Source organism: Lucilia cuprina, chromosome 4, assembly GCF_022045245.1.
Source record: "Lucilia cuprina isolate Lc7/37 chromosome 4, ASM2204524v1, whole genome shotgun sequence".
NCBI lineage: Eukaryota > Metazoa > Arthropoda > Insecta > Diptera > Calliphoridae > Lucilia > Lucilia cuprina.
In genome coordinates, this window is record NC_060952.1 from 18,674,497 (window position 1) to 18,693,986 (window position 19,490).

Consider the following 19,490-nt stretch of genomic DNA (forward strand, 5'->3'; position numbering starts at 1 on the left):
ATCGGAAATACTAAGAGTTGCCAAAGAGTATGTTGAAAAAACGGGGAATTGTTTAAAATATATAGGGGGTTTTTACATATCCATTATTCATTTGCCTTAAACTTGGTTTTACTCTCAGTATAATTCAATAACATTTAAAAGAAAATGGCAACTATGTTTTGACAGTTCTTTATTTGTTTCTCTTCTCTCTCATCTTATGATTCTCATTTATAAATTTTACTAATTCTAAACTGATAAATATTTATTCTAAAATAAAAAACATTATTTTTTTGAATGAATTTATATGAAATACACAAGGGATCAGCAAAAGGTTATCATGTTCTAATTCCACTATACTTATATTTGTAAAACTAAGAGTGTGTTTGTTACTTGAACTAAATAAACAAGTTTATTTAAACAGATTTAAAATTGAATTTTTTCTTTATTAAAAAATATTATTATTGAGTATTACAGTTTTACATATAATTAATTTATCGAGTTTAATACAAAACACACTTTTGTTCTGGATTCATTTTATTGCCCAAATCACATTCATATACCCGAGCAAAATCATTTAAATTAGCCAAAGCACCAATAACGCGCCAACGTTCCGGAAGTTCTTCGTATTCCTCAATATCCGGCGAGTAGTCAGCGCACCAAAGTTGTGCAAAACCAATGAAAAATAATTGGTTGCGAGAATATTTATCGAGCAGTGGCAAGGACTCTTGTTCAGCTAATACATTGTTGGCCACATTTTCCCACCATTGAGTGTAGGCTTTGTAGGCAATGCTTAAGGCGGCATTATCCGATACATAGGTATTGGTCAGTTTCTTTTCATCTCTACGTACCCAATTGGGGAATTTGTATTTGGAATATTGCTCAACATAGCATTTGGCTTTGTCATCAAAACTGTATTCGGTTATAGTGTCCATCCAACCATTTTGATTACCATGTTTGTCATATTTACGTCCCTGAGAATCGAAAGCTTTGAACATTTGTTGGGCCAACAGAAAACCCATAGTGCTATAGAGCAAAGCATGAGGATAGGAAGGATCCCAAAGAAAACGGGATTGCAGGAATGTAATAGGTATAAGTATTTTATTATCTTCATAGGAATAGTGAGGCAAGTCGAATTTCTCCTCCGGTTCCGAAGGCCTTTCATTAATTTTGGCCAAATTGTAAGCACTCTGCCATTGCCAAATGTTGATCAAATTTTGATAGTAATTTGTTTTTCTTACTAACACCTTTTGCATTTGCTCAGCATAGGCAGTATTTACCGAGGATAATTCGAAATCCATGGCATCTAATTTCTCCACAAATTTTTGTTTGGTATCCGTTCCTACCCAACTTAATTTGGCTGAAGTTTGTAGTTCTTCGCGGAAAGTTTTTTTAATATCCGACCATACCGACTGCAATTCATTGGACATTTGCATGGTGTGATAGTTGCGGGCAAACATATTTTCCAAAGCTTCGGGGAAATATTCCATGACTTTATTGACACAGAAATTGCTGCTCTTGGCATAGTGAGCTCTTTCCAAATCGAATTTATTCAACACCTTCCACATGGTATAATTCGCTATGGTTATTTTGGGAGTTTCCTTGATAACATCCATTAAATTTGAGAAATAATCAATGGGACTTTCATACACTTGGGCATAAATGGTGGAATTGAATATTAAATTCAAATAACGATTAATATCCACATAACTGCCATAAGCGGCTTTCAAATCAGCAGTATATCGCAAACGTGACTTTTGTTGCACTGTCAAATCGGGTCTAGCGAAACCGGCGGCTAAACGTCTCTCTACATGAAGTACTTGCTGGGCAACCTCATGGGACCATTGTTCGGGCATATCGGGGAAATAACGTTGTAATTGGATTTGTATGCTCATGGCGTAGGCAGTTCTTAAACGTTCATTATCTTCATCCTCTATTAGATATGCATGTTGAGACAAGTACAAGTCAGGAGCTCCCACCATTATACGGTGCATATCCTTATCCTTAAAGTCAGGTACCACTTTCAGACCAATCATTATATCAACACCCAAATTTCTTCTCATTTTGGCCACCGCCTTCAACCAATCGTATTCCGACTCATACCAATGGCTATTAAAAACTTTAGGCCAGCCTCCCTTAAAATCAACTTCATTCATTATGTACTCCAAACCCATACGATCAATTTTACCCGTCTCCAAACAAGATTCATAAAAATTTTTTAATTTAATATCCAAACTCGAATCAGTTCTACCATCACTGGCCAACATCTCGCCACATTTACGCCAATATAGATTTTTTAATTGCTGCAGATTACTACTCTTGCCCTTAGGTGGAGCTGGGTGCAGTCTGGACCACTTGCCACAGGCAAATTTATAGAAATTTTCACATGGAGGTTTTTCTTCATTTAAATAGGCCTTTATTTCCGAAGCCTTGGCTAATCTCAATAACTCTTGGGTATAATTTTGAGCAACCGGTATGCCTTCACAAATTGAACCACAAACTCCTAAGAGTAGTAGTGTTTTAAAAATGAAATTCATTTTTATTTAAATTTCAAAATATTTTTCCGTTGTTGTTTTCGATGTTTGTCGCTCCCGTTTTAAAATTAAACTAAATTCTAATTTTATTTTTATATTTTTAGTTCTTTATACTGAAGCTTATCATCAGATAATGTGTAGACATATATTTATTTTAATTTTCTTTACACTTTATTGTTATATTTGTTGTTGTTGTTGTTGGTTTGGTTGATTTGTATGCTCGAAATGATTTCATAAATTTAATTAAAACAATTAAAAGTTGTGAGAGATGTTTACACGTACAGGATGAGTAATATAAAATGTTCAATTAATAATAAACAAATTAATAAAATAAAGTAGTCTTGTTAAAGTAATTAGCTATCTATAAGGTAATATACCCCAAAATTATAGACAAAATATCATAGGCTTTATTATATTAAACTTATTAATAATTTTTAACCTAGTTTTCCTATTCTAAAAAAAATAATTTTTAATTTTCAATTAAATTTCAAGGTTCAAATTTACACACACCATTTACTACTTAATCTCCTCTCTTCACACATTACACTATAATTAATTTTGTATTTTCCTTTCACCCCTTCTCGTATCTTTTCAGGCAAATACAATTTTCCTCATCCATTTGTAAACGAATAATGAGAAACCATCATAAACTAAGATTTCTATAAGTAAAAAAAACATATTTTCACAATATTCTTTGAATTTTTTTGTTGATGAATTTTTGAAACAAAAATTTACGTTTAACGTATTATCATCATTTAAGAAAAAAAAAAAACGAAAAGAAATTCCTACACAACACCTTCATGCAAATGAAAAAAAAAATTATAGAAATTCATTAGTTTTGACATCGTTACAACATTTTGGAGTTGTTTTCTTTTGAAGTGAAAAAATTAAATTATTATTTTGATTTACGGATAAAAAAGGAATTAATTTAAACACGGTAAGTTGAATTTGTTTTTTTTATGTTAATTTATTATTATAAATAATATTTATTTTAAGCTTACTTAAGACAAATGCTGACCATATTTAAAGATTTTTTCCTATTGATGTGAAATAGTAAAACCTTTTAATTTAAATTTCAACAAATGTTTTGGCATTTAATATTTTTGTCTTAAAAATAAGTACTAAAGAAATTTTGGTTTTTATGTCTTTAAATTTACTGTCATCATGATTTAAATTTTCCGCCACAATTTTATTATGTACCAATATGTTTTTCATTCATAATGTTTTTATGGGACATTTTTTCTTGCCAAAGGAATACATTTACCATGCCAACAGATTTTTTCCAAGGCATATTTAATAAAATATGTACATTTGAACTCCGAACAATGATAGGCACAAGGAGAACATGAGTTATTTTAAATATTTTTCAAAATAGCGTTGGGCAATTTTTATTACATTAATATCAATGACGCTTCTGTTATGTTATGTTAATGTTCATAACTGTTTACACTAACGGTTCGTGATGTTTTCGAGTGCCGACCTATGATCTATATAATGTTTACTATCTACTAGCTGGACTTTATATTATTATTTACTGTTCTTAACCAAAGTTTGTATTGTATAATTTGCGCACTTCTCATTCGACTTATTTTTAAATATTTTATAAATTTTGGCTGAAAGTCCATTTTCATTATATTTATGTTAATACACAGCACATCATTCATGTTTTTATTTGTGTTTTTTTTTTTAACTTTCCTGAGCATTAATATTTAAAAAGTCCATTTTGCTTTATTGTTGGTCATTGTTAATTTAATGTAATGTTGATTTTTCCCTTAAGAATTGGGTTGCAAGCTTAAAAATGTTGATAACTTTTTTAAAGAAAGTATCAAATTTAATTAAGTATTTTTTTGTTCACATAATTCCAGAAAAAACTTACATTAAATAGTACATGAGTTCAAAAGTGTTTATCAATATTTTATCATTAGATTGGATGCAAGTCCTTATCATGCTCGCTTAAAAATAACTACATAAATAAGCACTTACAATAAGGTTATTGAATTTATAGAATCTAACCCTTTCCTGAGTACCATCTTTTGGTTCTAGTAAGTCGCTGTCTGGCGGGCTTTTTACACTTAAGCCGTTTCTTGTGAAGATCAAGACAACATCGAGAATAACATTAAACGAACAAGAATAAAAAAATTTATTATTATTTAAAATAAAATTTTAATTTTTATTAATGCACAATTATTGAAAAATGTTCTTAGTTATTTTCTTGCTTCTTAACCCGTTAAAGATTTTAAAGTTGATGGACTTAAGGAAAGAACTTCGATCAGGGGCATACGTATTAATTTATATTTCACTCTATAACCATTCTTATCGGCCACATAAGTTGTTTCAAGACGATAGACAAAATTATTACTATCTTTGGCATATATTCTTTGGGTGTTTGTACCCTCAATCACTAATTCTTCATTTTTTAAAGAAAACGTTTCTTCACGATATGAGTTATCATGTGTAATGCTGAAAATGGATTTATATTCTTTAAATATCACAGGAGAAACAGATTTTTTCAACCACTTACTTGACCTTGCGTAATACTTTGGTATCTCCTTGTGTATAGCTTAATAGGACCAAAATAAATGCTAAAATTAGCTAAGTTATTAAAAAATAAATATTTTTTTAAATAATATTTCTTTGATTATAGTTTTTACTTTATTATATTACCGTGGTTTTCATTTTCGTTGTTTTATCTTCTATTGACCAAGTTTTACTAATTTGCTAATATATTTTTTGAAGTTTTTTTTGTAGTTTCGAATTAACTATTTTATATTTAAAGTTATAAACTTAAATTCTGGGTAGGTCATTGGGCTTTTTATGAATATAAAAACATGTCCAAAAACAAAAACCTGAATTTCTACTTAGTTGATGATTCTTTAATTTGATATTTTTTTTTGTATGAAAAATTTACGTTCACACCTATCAAATATTTGATGAAAAATATCTAACAACTATTTATTATTAAATATTTATATCTGTAATTACAAATAATTTCAAAACAATTAATTAAGAAGTTCTGATTACTTCAAATATTTGTATATTATGTTTGTGTAAACTAATATATGGACAATTTCGCGTTAACCTAAAAAAATCCAGAAAAAAATGTTTAGCTCTATCAGTCAAGAACTGTCGGAACTGGAGTTGGTCAAAGTTTGACAATTTAGTCATACAGCATTTAATTCAGTGTAACTTTTCACCTATTGGTCCTAGCAAAAATTGTGCTAGAAGGAATTCAAGTTGTCGATTTTTTAGAGAACATGTTTTTCCGTCAAATATTTGATAAATGTGAAAGTAGCCAGTTTTTGTGATGTTTTGGATTCTTTTGTATGATTGAAAAAATAAATCAGTTATGTATTTTGAACTTTTTGATTTTGGTTTTTAATAAAAAAAACTTTACTCATTTCAATTTTAAATAATATAAATATTTATTATTAATTTTACTACAATATGTTATTTTGCCAATCGTGACCTTCAAAATATTTATTTAAAAAATTTGTTACGACATCTAAAAGTTCAAACTAATGACTTTAAAATAAAGTTTTCACCTTTGTTTCATCTACTTTCTTTTCTAAATATATATATGATCGAATGCGATTTGCTTTTTTAAATCATTTCAAAAAATGACGATGACAAATAATGGTTTTAACATAAAAATACAACTTTGTTTTCTTAATGTGTTAATAACCGTTGTTAAATCACAAACAAATAAAATCCATAAACAAATTGACAAAGCCAATAATAAGTACTTCTATATTAGATTAAAAGAAAAATATTATTAAACTCCTTATAAGTAATGCAGCCGGTATTTAGTTGTGATTGAAAACTATGTTGTTGGTAACAATTATAAGTAATGCAGCCGGTATTTAGTTGTGATTGAAAACTAAGTTGTTGGTAACACTTATTTAGACTACAATTAATGATTTTATTAAAAATATTGTTTATCGAATTTCAAACATTATTGCATGTTTACATTTATGCTAATTTTTACTTTGTGAATAGAAGGAAATCCTTAAATATTTAACCCGCTGCAGTTTTTAAAGTATTTGGATTCAAACTTGTTAATGGAGGAACAGCAGATGTGATTACGGTTTCTATTGATATTAATTTATATACCACTCGATAACCATCTTTATCGGCCACATAAATCGTTTCAATTTTATAAGGATAACTGTTTATTACATGCTGGCCCTCTATAATTAATTCTTTTTCATTTTTCAGTGATATTGTTTCTTGGCGATTGAAACCATTGTGACCGATTCTATAATAAAATGTTTATAATAAAAAATATATTAGAAAACTTGATAATTTAAATAAATGCTTACTTGTACTGACGTAAAACCTTAGTATCTCCTTGGGCGAAGTTTAATAGGACCAACATATATATCAGATGCAGCTAAATTAATGTAAAGGTTGGAAATTTTAATTTAAGTATTATTTTTTACTATTTTAATTTACCCAAGTTTTCATCTTTGAAGTTGTTTTATCTGCTGATGTCTAAGAGTTACTGATTTGTTAATATTTTCTTTTAAGTTTAATTTTACACGATTTTTATAATGCAATTTGTTTATGTTTGATTTACCAAAAATATTAACTCCATTTAGAAAATAAAATATGAGAAAAATTTAAAATAATATTAAGAGATAATGACATAACAAAATAGAGTCGGTAGGTTTTTTTAATATTTACATACATACCCAGAAAGAACTTATATTGAAAAGTAAAGAGTTAAAATGCTTATAAAACCTCTTTCGATACTTTTACATTGATGAATATTAACTCATTATTTTAATACGTGATGTCATTAGAGGCAAGTACTTCTTCGCTCGCTTACAAATAGGGAGTTAAAGAAGTACTTGCAATTTCGCTTTCAAAGAATTGGTTGAGTAAGTTGTTTTGGTTTTAATAATGAAAAAGCCAGTGAACCCGGGACTTTGGTTTGTTAGTCAATGCTTCTACTCACTGTACCACAGTTTAGCTATTTTATTGCGCGTCAAATAATGGTTTTCAGATATAAATTTAATTATGTTTTCTTTTTTGTAAAACACAGTTCTTAACACGCAATTAAATAAAATATGCAAACAGATTTACAAAGCCAAAAATAAAGTAATTATATATTAGATTAAAAAAGTCATTGCAATAGTACTTCAAAGTAATGCAAGCCGTAAGTAGTAGTCATTGAAAAGTAAGTGGTTATGGATGTACAACCAATTACCGATTTTTTTCTGGTTACATACATGTGTAGCCAAAAATAAGAAATTGTAGTTAATCGTTTTAGCTAGTGCAACATCTAAGTAATCATTAAAAAAATTCTATGTAATTAAAGAGTATTCTTCTTAATGTTTTTTATTTAAAGGTACTATTTATAAAAAGTTGTAATTATTATTAAAATTTTGTAGTCTTATGTATGACTCACTAACTACATACATGTAAAAAATTGTTATTATGCAAGTTTATTTTAACCACAGTTAATTCATTAATATAAGATGATTATACATTTTTTTAGTTATTTATTAAATTTAATTGTTTAAATTTATACACTAATAATTAAACATATATTTTTTATAATTTTGCATACATCTAACCCGCTGTTGATTTTAAAGTTGAGGGACTCAGTCCTAAAAGTATTTGCATGATGGGTTCTCGTATTAACTTATATTTCACCCGATAACCATCTTTATCGGCCACATAAATCGTTTCAATACGATAAACAAAATCTGGATTATCTTTGGAAAATATTTTCAGCACATGTGTGCCCTCTATAATTAATTCTTCTTCGGGAGTATTTTCATTTTTCAAAGATATAGTTTTTTGACGTTGAGAATCTGAATACAAAACACTGTTAACAGATTTAAGTATTTGATATAGACAAATTTTATTAAATTACTTACTTAACCTCGCGTAAAATTTGTATCTCCCCTTGAGTGTAGCTTAATACTAGCACTAATATAATTGCTAAAAGTTGCTAAATTTTAATGAAAAATTTTATTATTGTTTGGTATTAATTTTATGTTGTAATAATAGTTTACCCAAATTTTCATCTTTGATGTTAAGACTTCTCTTGTCGAATAGTTACTAATTTGTGAATATTTTTGTTAAAGGTATTTTATATTATTCGTTATTATTAGTTCTTGGTGGGTCTGTTTTATTGTGGTTTTAATGTATTTGACAAAGAATAACAAATTGTTTGAATCTAGCATGAAAATCTTACAAACTTATTATATTTGCTATTACTTGTTAATTTTAAAACAATAAAAATAAGATTTTTTCCACAAGATTTGTTTTCACGATTTTTATAATTTTATTAAAACTATTTATTTATCCAGCCGTTGATTTTAAAGTAGATACTGCTAAACGATGTGTATCATCAAATTTTTCCTTAACCAATATAAAAATCGGTCTATAGCCATCCTTATCAGCCACAAATACAATATCTAATTTTTGCACATACTTGTCATCGTTTGGTATGGAAAATTTTTGTACAGTTCCACCTTCCACAATTAAATTTCCCTCATCATTTAGAGATATGGTCTCATCACGTAAAGTACGACGTAAAGCAACGCTAAATTAAGAAAATTAAAAAATATAAATTTCATATTTTCTTTCTTTAACCCTTAAACTTACCTAAATTTTCTTAAAACTTTAGTATCCGCTTGAGAGTAACTGCAGCAGATAACCAAAATTAAAATGATGAAATCAAGCTATGATATACAAATATTAAATATATATTTTTTTCAAATACAGTAATAAGATATTTTAAAAAATAATGCTACCTTCTTTAAAATAAACATTTTGTTAAAACATCTAGTTATTGACTGAATTGTTAGGATGCTGAGTTTTTAAATTATCCCAAAATAAAGATAAAAATATTGCAAAAAATACAAGTATTCCAAGAGTATTGTTTTTTTTTTCTGCATGAATCTCTTGTATAATTATGGTTTCGAAACAGGTTAATTAAAAATTATTCGAGAGAAACATCATAAAACTGCATGCATGTTGTCATTATTAGACATGAAAAAAAAAAACACACACACATTTTATGTCTTCTTTGTTCTATGAAGAGTTAGATTATTAACAATTTAAATGTTGAAAATTTAATCATTAATTAAACTGGTTTAATAAATAGTAACTTAAGTAATCTTTGTTTACAAAATCAAATCTTTTAAAAATATTAAAGGTGGAAGGACTCAATACAGTGTCATGTTTAGGACAATCATTTTTTACTATAGATTAGACTTGGGTCTAATCTATAGACTATACTAGACTATATATTATAGACTAGACTAGACTATAGACTAGACTATAGACTAGACTATAGACTAGACTATAGACTAGACTATAGACTAGACTATAGACTAGACTATAGACTATAGACTAGACTATAGACTAGACTATAGACTAGACTATAGACTAGACTATAGACTAGACTATAGACTAGACTATAGACTAGACTATAGACTAGACTATAGACTAGACTATAGACAAGACTATATAGACTAGACTATAGACAAGACTATATAGACTTAATATGAATTACGAAAAGAAATAGATACAAAATAATATGTTTTTATTTAAATTTAATAATATTTATTTACTTTTTAACCAGACGTGGATTTTAAGGTCGAACCACTTAACTGTCTAATTTGTATACTTCTAGTTAGAATTAAGATGTTTTTAAACCAGTTAATGTGTTTTTTTTATTTCTTTTGTTCATAAAATATGTTTATTAAATGAGATTCGCTACAAAAATGGCTTAATCTTAGTTTAGACTTTTGTTAGATATAACATAAATATTAAAAGAAAAATTTGAAATATTAAAAAAATCAATAAAAATTATTTATTTTTTAACCAGCAGTAGATCTTAATGTCGATAAACTTAAATGGATTCTTGATTTCGCATATTGTTTTTTTACTAAAACATATTTTGCTTTATAACCATATTTGTCGGCCATATAAATTACAGTTAGAAATAATTTATCTTTGGGTATTTCAAAATATTCTTCAAACGAACCTTCAACCGACAAATGTTGATCCTTATCCAAAGATATATTCTCAGTGCTATTAGAGTTTCCAACGGATATGCTGAAATAAACATTTAGTATAAAAATTCTAATTAAAATATATACAATATATTTTCTTCAAATTTATCTTACAATATTCTTGTGTCTCCGGATGTTAATACAATGCCAACTATTAAAATAGATAGGCTTAAAGTCAACTATAGGAATAATCAAATTTGTAAATTGTTTTTTTATGTACATTGCTCTAAATATTTTTTACCTTCAATTGTTTAAACATTTTAACTTATCCTCTTCTTAAATGCAACTGATTAGTTATATGACTATTTTGTCATAATTTGATTTTTTGTGTTTAATTTGATATGTTTTATTAAACCGGAAATATGAGTATTTATTTTTTTTAATTTGCACTTTGTATGTTACAGTTTAGACAAGTTTGAAGATTCATATATGGATTATAAATGTTTCTCATCCTAAAGAAATTCATTGATGGGATCATAAATACTTAGGTTATAGATTGTGATTCCTTTTAAGAAGTGAAGATTCAAAAACAGAGAAGCCAAAACACTACCACTACAAAATATGCAAATAAAACGGCAAAACTCAAAATAAAATAGTTATTTATCTGATTACATATAAGTCATTAAAAAGTACTTTAAAGTAAAACAGACAGTATGTAGCACTAATTCAAAAGTAAGTGGGTTTTTGCTGGTATGCTTTAGGAATATAGTGTATTTAACATAAAAAATTTATGTTATTTTAGGATTTAAGGATTCTATATTCTATATATTCTTTTGTAACCCAGTAAATAGTTATTCCCCCAACAAGTAACTACTTACAGTTTGCTTAAATATTACTTGCCTACTTACCGGGTAAGTACGTATTTTGCAGGGAAGTTTTAATACAAAAGTTTTAAATAAAGTTGAAGGTAAAACGGGGGCTATGAAACATAAAAACAACCACATATTTTTTTTAATTTGTTTTTAATTTTACTCATTTTAATATATATACAAAATTTTTTAATTTTTAATAAATTTTATCCAGCTGTAGACTTCAAGGTCGACGGATTTAAATGCTGGGGTTTATAGTATTTTTTCTTTACTAAAATATACTTCGCTTTATAACCATCATTGTCGGCCACATAAATCACATTTAGCGTTAATCTATTTTCTTCATCTCCTGGTATTTCAAAATCTTCCATAAATGAACCTTCTTTCCTTAGATATCCCTCATTATCCAATGATATAAGTTCAGAACGATGAGAATCATCCACGTTAATGCTATAACGATACAATGGAAATCTCTTAAATAAAACTTTATAACTAAAAATTTCTATAATTTACTTTAATCTGGCCAAAATTATTGTATTTGCCGACACTAGTACACAATTCAAAAATAATATATTTAGGAATATGGAATACTGTAAAAAATTTAATTTGTTGTTTAGTATTGTTTATATTTTGTTTGATTTTAAAACTTACCTCTAGTTTTATAAACATTTTAATACCTTCTGTTATTCTTCTAAAACTCAACTGTTATATTACCTATTAACTTTGTTTATATTTTAATAATTTTTGAGTGATTTTATAATTGTGTGCTGAACCGGAATTACTAGTTATTGTCTAAAATATCTTAAAATTTAGCAGACATTTAATATTAATATTTTGTTTAACAAGTTTAAAACTTAAATAGTGGGTGATTAAATAAATTAAGTTTTTTTTGTATGACTTGTGTTCATTCATAAGTTATTCAGTGTAGATTTGGGGGTGTTTTGTTTTTTGTACAATTTATATTGTTTAGAAATATTTTTTGAAATATGAAAAAACTAAATTGTGCATTGACAAGTGTTGTATTAAATTTACTTTGTAGTAAACCGACAGTTACTTAAGTATTAATGGGAATCTACCACTCCTAACATATAAGCATTATTATTTTTAACAGTATTTTATTAAAATTTTTTGTTTTTTTACTGTATGTAATCTAAAAAAACAATCCATTAATACTTTTTACTAAAATAATTGCAAATTTAAAAAAAATATAATTAAAATAAAATAATTTTTTATAATTAATATTTAATTTACTTAAGTATATTTTTTTTAATAAAATTATAAAAATTTTATTCTTCCTTCTCCTTATTTTTTTGTATTAATGTAAAATAATTGTTTCAATATTTTAAAATTTTTGTATTTAAATTTATTTTAATTATAAAAAAACTAAAAAACGTATGGTAATTATAAAAAAATATTTCTTTTTCTGGAAAATATACGAAAAGAAATTGTTTGGAGAGGGGATAATAAAAAGTGTATATGTGTGTGTTTAACATTTTTGTTTTTATAATAATAAAATATTTATTTTCCTTAAAAAAAAAATAAAATATTTTATTAAGTTATTTTTTTTAACAAAAAAATTTTTTTTTGAAAGAAATTTCTTCTTTTGAACTGATATCCCCTCTTCAACTTTTTTTCTTATATATTTTCAGACCCTACTTCCTACAAAATGTTAAAGAAATTTTTAACAAAATGTTTTAAAACCATTTGAAAACTAACAAAATATATTCATTTGGTGGTGGTGTTGGTTGGTAGTGGTGTTTATTGTATAATAGTTACTAAAGAATCTCTCAAATCTCAAATACATTAAAACCACTTTAACAAATTGCAAAAAAAAAGTAAAACTATGGGAGCTAATGTCTCACAACTAGAAAAGGAAATTGGCTCGGATTTATTTCCACCCAATGAACACTACTTTGGTTTGGTGAATTTTGGCAACACCTGCTACAGTAACTCGGTGCTACAAGCATTATATTTTTGCAAACCATTTCGTGAAAAGGTCTTGGAATACAAAGCCAAAAACAAAAGGCCTAAGGAGACTCTGCTGTCCTGTTTGGCCGATTTGTTCTATAATATAGCCACGCAAAAGAAAAAAGTTGGCTCTATAGCGCCCAAAAAGTTTATAGCGCGTTTACGTAAAGAAAAGGAAGAATTTGACAATTATATGCAACAAGATGCTCATGAGTTTTTGAATTTTCTCATCAATCATATTAATGAAATTATATTGGCCGAAAGAAATGCCAATAAAAATGGCTCTGCTGCTGGAACGGCAGCTATTAAATCATCCTCCACTACATCAACATCTACCACTGCTTCAAATTCCTCTACAAATGGTACATGTTCCCAGTCTACCGGCTCCATTAATGGCATAGGTATTGGCATAACCGATGCCACTACGCCCACACAAAATAACAGCGCCAACACCGAGCCCACCTGGGTGCATGAGATATTCCAGGGTACTTTAACCTCAGAGACTAGATGCTTAAATTGCGAAACGGTCAGCAGTAAAGATGAACACTTCTTTGATTTACAAGTTGATGTGGATCAGAATACATCCATTACCCATTGTTTGCGCTGCTTTAGCAACACCGAAACTTTATGCTCAGACAACAAATTCAAATGCGATAATTGCTGCAGTTATCAAGAGGCTCAAAAACGTATGCGTGTCAAAAAATTACCCATGATTTTGGCTCTGCACCTAAAACGTTTCAAATACATGGAACAATTTAATCGTCACATTAAAGTATCACACCGTGTTGTATTCCCTCTGGAACTAAGACTTTTCAATACCTCAGATGATGCTGTTAATCCCGATCGTCTGTATGATCTAATGGCGGTAGTCATCCACTGTGGTTCGGGTCCAAATCGTGGTCATTACATTAGTATTGTTAAAAGTCATGGCCTATGGTTGCTTTTCGATGACGATATGGTGGATAAGATTGAGGCTTCGACTATAGAAGATTTCTATGGTTTAACATCGGATATACAAAAATCATCGGAAACTGGTTATATATTATTTTACCAATCGAGAGATTGCAATAACTAACTAAATGCGCTGAGTATCATAGAAATCACGATGTCTTAATTTAGTTTACAAAACATGGTTTTATTTTAAATAAATAATTTCAAATTTATTATAGTAAAACAAAAATACATACATATTATTAATAATAATAAAAAGAAAAATAATCACATTGCATTTCATAGAATGTCAGTAAAATAAAAATTATAAAATTGTTTTCATTTTAAGAGGTAAAGATGAATAGAAAATATCCCAGCAGTTCGACAAAGAGTCAATGCATACGAAAAAGACAGTAATTTCCATTAATAGTTAACCACCTGGATGATCGTAATCCGTATGTTTTGGGTCATTCGTCTCGAATGTACCCTTTGTAATCGAGAATGAAGACAGTCGTCACTTTAGTGTCCTCTTTGTAAGCGGGAGCGGAGGCAGTCGTCTCTTTACTGTCCTCAAGTAACCTAGAGAGTAGACACTTGAAATGTTTAAATCTCAGTTCCTGGCTGACTCCAATTCGTACGTTTTTGGAGAATAAAGACAGTCGTCACTTTAGTGTCCCCTTTGTAAACGAGAGGCAATCGTCTCTTTACTGTCTCTTTGTAGCGTGTAGAGTGACGACTCACTTCCTCGTAGGACAAGCCCATGTTAAAATGGTTGGTCACCTGGGTAGTCAGGTGGCTAGGGGCCACCACAAGTGGTAGGTAAAGTGGTCAGTCAGTTCGGGACTGTCCCGTCGAACTGCTGGGATGTATGTGTGTAATTATATTAGAAAATAATATGAATAAGATGACATCTAACAAACATCTTTAGATTTCCAAAATTTGAAAAGTATTTCATTTTATAAAAGCCTAACAAAATAAATGTCATGCAACTTGTCTCTTCTTCTTTTTTATTCTTTACAAACAACTACTCAGGAAACTAACCAGTCATCCATTCAATTCATTTTTTATTAAATCTCCTACACTTTTGGTACTCATTGCCACAAGGTACTATCTAACTGGCTGACTGACTTGTTGTGTGGATACTTTTTATTTTTTTGCTTTATTATTTACATATTACTCACGTTGTTGTTGTTTATGACAATGACAAGATATGACAGCTTTAGAATGATGCTGCTTAGGGTGTGTTTGTTGTGTGTGTATGTTATTTAAAACTTATTTCAATGTTTCAAATAACAAACTCAAAATGCCACAACTACAACAATACAAATACATACAACTAAACAAACAACATCAAAGCATTTAAACATGACATGTCCGTCAGATGGTATTTACAAGATTTGAAATAATTAGTTCTTTGGTTAGAATTTCTTATGGTTTTGTGTATTTTTCTCTCTACTTTTTTTGTTTTTCTTAACCAAAATCCTTCATCACGAATGTCTAAAGAAATATGATTTATAGTTATAGTTAGGAAAACAATTCAAATATTGAAAATGTTTATTAGCACGTATTGGAGAATAAAAAAAACAAAAATTTGTAAGTAAAAATTTCAATGATTTATTTGCTTATTCAAAATAAATATTGCTTCAATATTAAAAAAAACGTCTTTGACTTCTTTGTTTAAACTTTAGATTGTTTAATTAGTTTTATTGGTTTTAAAAATCTTAGATCAATAGTAAATTAAAAATGACAAATCGTTTTGTTTGTCTTGTGTATTACACCGTCCGACACAAAGAGAAAAAATTCGTTAAACAAGAACGGGATGATAAACATCTGATGCTATAAATTTAAGGGAAAAAATCTGCGTTTTTAGTTTTTCATTTAGTGATCCTGTGTCCTTTCAAAAGGACTTTAAAGTTTTAAAAAGTACATTTTTCAAAAATATTTTAAAATACTTTTACTAATCAAACAATATCATGTATCGTATTTTGTACGAATAATTGTTCAATTCACAATCGATGTCGTATCATTGTAGCATTGTAAGTCATAAAAATTTTTTAAATAAAATTTTTTGAAACAAAAACAATCTAATAATAATCATACTACGATACAACCTTACAACACCGATTGTGAATTGGACAATTATGTTTTGATTTTGGTTTGTTTGTTGTTTATTTTCAATTTTATTTCATAAACGTATATTCTTAAGCTTTACATTAGATACGATGTAGAACATTTTTGTGTGAAATTGAAAACATCTAAGCACCTAAATATCGCTTTGGTCTAAGTATATTGCAAAATTGTACTACGAATGGAAGGTTGAAGCTTAAAACTTCCCGTATAAGAAATATCAAAAATTAGTTTGAGAGGTTACCGGGACCCTCAAATGTACCCAAAAAAGGCAGATTTGTTAGGCAAAAAGCAGTTGTCTTACACAGAGAGCAGTTGCCTTACACTTGTTATGAAAGATTACATAATTTTTATATGGGATTCCTCGCATAGAGGCTCTGCTTAAAGAGTTCAAAGTGCGCATATTTCACAAAGTTGAATTTGTGCTGATTTCACTGAATTGATTTCATTTTTCGCTAAAAGATTTAGGGTTTTTAGGTGATTTTAGAGCTGTTGGGAAATTTGTACACAACAAAAAAAAAAAAAAAAAAAATAAAAAATTGCTGAATATATGACTTCCAAAATCTTTTTTGTAAGGCAATAATTAAAAGAAGCAATTGAGGAAGCAGTTAGGGATGTAATAGCTATATTTATTGCTTTCAAATTAAGAATATTTTTTGCTGGGTATATACACAGTCAATTATGTAGTAGCGTTCTAATTGAAACTGTAGAAGATAGTAACTATAGTTACAATTTTAATATTTACGTTTCTTTAACACCTTATTTGTAATAACTTATTAAAATACATATTTGTAAGCGAGCGTGGTAAGTACTACTTTATCCAATGACTCCGTTTTAATAAGTAATGAAATATGATTTTATTAACTTTATAACTCATACGTAAAAAGTTGGTTGTTTGGTCGGACCCTGAGACAGTTGGTTTCACTACCTGCACTGCGTATGCACTGGCAATGATGCATTAAAATGTAGAAGAAAAACTAGTTGGCTGCCAAACACTGTAGACTTGCTGAGTTGCAATTTGAGCAGTTAAAAAAAACCAAACTGAGGTGTCCCACATATGCTGGAAATTTCCATTAAATTGTTTAATTACGTTTTAAGGGCAATTTCCTGTTTGGTTATAATGTTTGGAATGTTTTTTTTTCATAAAATTGTACACTGCAAAAAAAATTTAATAATTTAATGATAACCTTTTTCAAAATTGATTCTCTAAACGAAATAATTACTCTGAATGATACTGTATTATCATATCAAAATTATAATTTAATTAATAGTTTAATTGATTGAATCAATCATTAATTGAATGAATCAAACAATAATGAATAAGAAAAATTGGCACTAAGCAATAAATTTTATAAAATAAACAATGCATTTGCATCATATTAATTGTAGAACTATGTACATGTATAAGTTCGGCCCCCCATATTGCACATTTCTTTCCCTTATTGGCAATTTGTCTTAAAATGTTTTGTCATTTTGCAAACAGTTTAACCGAGGCGAATGAAAAACCATCAGCAGTTTGTTGCAGCAGCAAGTGCGTGTGTCCCAAAAGACTCTGCCATGCGTAAATTGTTAAATAATGTTTCTTTTCATTATAGTTTTCATTTGATTTTTCACATTTTCTACTTTTTGCATTTATTTGGCTTTTCTTACTTTAAGCAATAAATAAACTTGAATACTTTACGCCTTACCTGACTTGGAAGTGAAAAAAATAGTTTTAAATACAAATATAAATGTTTTAAAGCTGATGTGAACATGTAATAAATTATGTTGTTGTTAAATTTGATTATAACTCATATATATTTTTTTTTAAAAAGACGACAAGCAAACGGAAATTTTGACATAGCGTAGTTAAATTAACGAAAATGTTATTAAATATTAAATACTTTAATTATTATGTAAGTATTGAATAGTGGAAAATTGAAAAAAAAGAAAACGCAATTGAATAATTTAAATAATTGACTTCCAGTTTTGAATTTAAGCTGACAAAGTAATATGTTTAATTATAATATGTTTTTAAAATAGCATTTGTCGTTGTCATTTTGTAATTTTTTTCATTGTAAACTGACAGTAGTTGGAATTGTTGTGAATATATAATGTTGGAAAACTATTGCAAAAATATCAATAAATGAAAAAATCACTTTGATCAAATTTGCAACTTCTTCACTCCATTTGTAAGCACTTATTTCAGCAGTTTTTTGTAAGCGAGCTTAGTTAGTACTTACCACTTGTGAGCATGATTAGTACATTCATTACTGTGTTAAAATAATGAGTTAATATGCTAATAAATAAGTAGTGGAAAAGCGACTTGTTTAGCTTATTAACTCATTACTTTTTAACGTAAGTTTTTGCTGAGTAATTATCTATTTATTTTTCTGCAAAAAAAAAAAAAAAAAAAAAAATTACCAATACATATGTATCTGTTGGCTCACTATTGCTAAATACTTGTATAATAGAATTATAAAATAACAAAAATGACATAATCGTAAAATATGTTGACGAAGAAATTTGTTTTTATAAAACTAAAAGAATTTCTTTATTTATAACATATAAATAGTATAGAAAAATAAGAAAAAATACAAATTGTTATTTAGTCGAATATTGAACAAATGCCAATAGCATCAGGTAAATATTTTCAGAAATACAATTAATTTTTTTTTATTTTACACATCAGCAATGAGAATTTATAACACCAACTGATATGAGCATTTCTTAAAGTGTATTTGTTTGAACCTAAATTAAACAGATTTTTTCATAATTTTATGATTATCGCGAGAAAAATAATATTTTTTTGTAGAATATTCCCGGTTAGTAGACTAAAAAACAATTTTGACATTTATATCTATAAAAAGCAAAAAAAAGCAAAAAAATATACCAAAATAATTAATCAGCTCAAAATTATAGAATTTTTGAAAAGATTGTTGAATTTTGTTTTTGAATATTCTGTACTGAGATCTAAATTTTCAATATCTGAGGCCCTTTTCAAAATTACTCCATAAGATTCTTCAAAAGGTTGTAGTTCGAAGTCTAAAATTTTGAACACAAATAATTTTATTATATTTATTTAACTTTTCTTAAGCTACATCGACAAAGCTTCTTAGACTTTATAAATAATG

The 19,490-nt window shown here is 27.8% G+C and overlaps 7 protein-coding genes across 7 annotated transcripts in view; 1 reads left to right on the forward strand and 6 right to left on the reverse strand.

The window, feature by feature from the left end:
* LOC111675859 (ubiquitin carboxyl-terminal hydrolase 46) overlaps positions 1-14,520 on the forward strand; it is a 39,560-nt gene extending 25,040 nt beyond the window's left edge. The window contains exons 3-4 of the mRNA XM_046948142.1: positions 3,106-3,447; positions 13,002-14,520. Coding sequence (XP_046804098.1) covers positions 13,196-14,395 — 1,200 coding nt within the window. The 5' untranslated portion in view covers positions 3,106-3,447; positions 13,002-13,195 and the 3' untranslated portion in view covers positions 14,396-14,520. The remainder of the gene's footprint in view (positions 1-3,105; positions 3,448-13,001) is intronic.
* On the reverse strand, positions 392-2,590 carry LOC111679690 (neprilysin-4). Its single transcript, XM_023441295.2, has one exon. The coding sequence runs from the start codon at positions 2,511-2,513 to the stop codon at positions 480-482; it is 2,034 nt and encodes a 677-aa protein (XP_023297063.2). The 5' UTR covers positions 2,514-2,590; the 3' UTR covers positions 392-479.
* Positions 4,579-5,199, reverse strand: LOC124419323. Its single transcript, XM_046948145.1, has 3 exons — positions 5,175-5,199; positions 5,032-5,102; positions 4,579-4,970 (listed from the first exon to the last, which is right to left on the reverse strand). Exons 1-3 carry the CDS (start codon positions 5,184-5,186, stop codon positions 4,730-4,732), a joined length of 324 nt encoding a protein of 107 aa, XP_046804101.1. The 5' UTR covers positions 5,187-5,199; the 3' UTR covers positions 4,579-4,729.
* On the reverse strand, positions 7,836-8,670 carry LOC111679685. The gene is made up of 3 exons (XM_023441287.2): positions 8,534-8,670; positions 8,396-8,469; positions 7,836-8,343 (listed from the first exon to the last, which is right to left on the reverse strand). The coding sequence occupies exons 1-3, from the start codon at positions 8,543-8,545 to the stop codon at positions 8,085-8,087; spliced, it is 345 nt and encodes a 114-aa protein (XP_023297055.2). The 5' UTR covers positions 8,546-8,670; the 3' UTR covers positions 7,836-8,084.
* Positions 8,265-9,301, reverse strand: LOC111679687. The gene is made up of 3 exons (XM_023441289.2): positions 9,278-9,301; positions 9,129-9,205; positions 8,265-9,066 (listed from the first exon to the last, which is right to left on the reverse strand). Exons 1-3 carry the CDS (start codon positions 9,293-9,295, stop codon positions 8,823-8,825), a joined length of 339 nt encoding a protein of 112 aa, XP_023297057.2. The 5' UTR covers positions 9,296-9,301; the 3' UTR covers positions 8,265-8,822.
* Positions 10,214-10,808, reverse strand: LOC124419324. Its single transcript, XM_046948146.1, has 3 exons — positions 10,785-10,808; positions 10,658-10,722; positions 10,214-10,586 (listed from the first exon to the last, which is right to left on the reverse strand). Exons 1-3 carry the CDS (start codon positions 10,800-10,802, stop codon positions 10,349-10,351), a joined length of 321 nt encoding a protein of 106 aa, XP_046804102.1. The 5' UTR covers positions 10,803-10,808; the 3' UTR covers positions 10,214-10,348.
* LOC111675853 lies at positions 11,517-12,068 on the reverse strand. The gene is made up of 3 exons (XM_046948144.1): positions 12,004-12,068; positions 11,866-11,942; positions 11,517-11,802 (listed from the first exon to the last, which is right to left on the reverse strand). The coding sequence occupies exons 1-3, from the start codon at positions 12,019-12,021 to the stop codon at positions 11,559-11,561; spliced, it is 339 nt and encodes a 112-aa protein (XP_046804100.1). The 5' UTR covers positions 12,022-12,068; the 3' UTR covers positions 11,517-11,558.
* Positions 14,521-19,490: the final 4,970 nt, after the last annotated feature.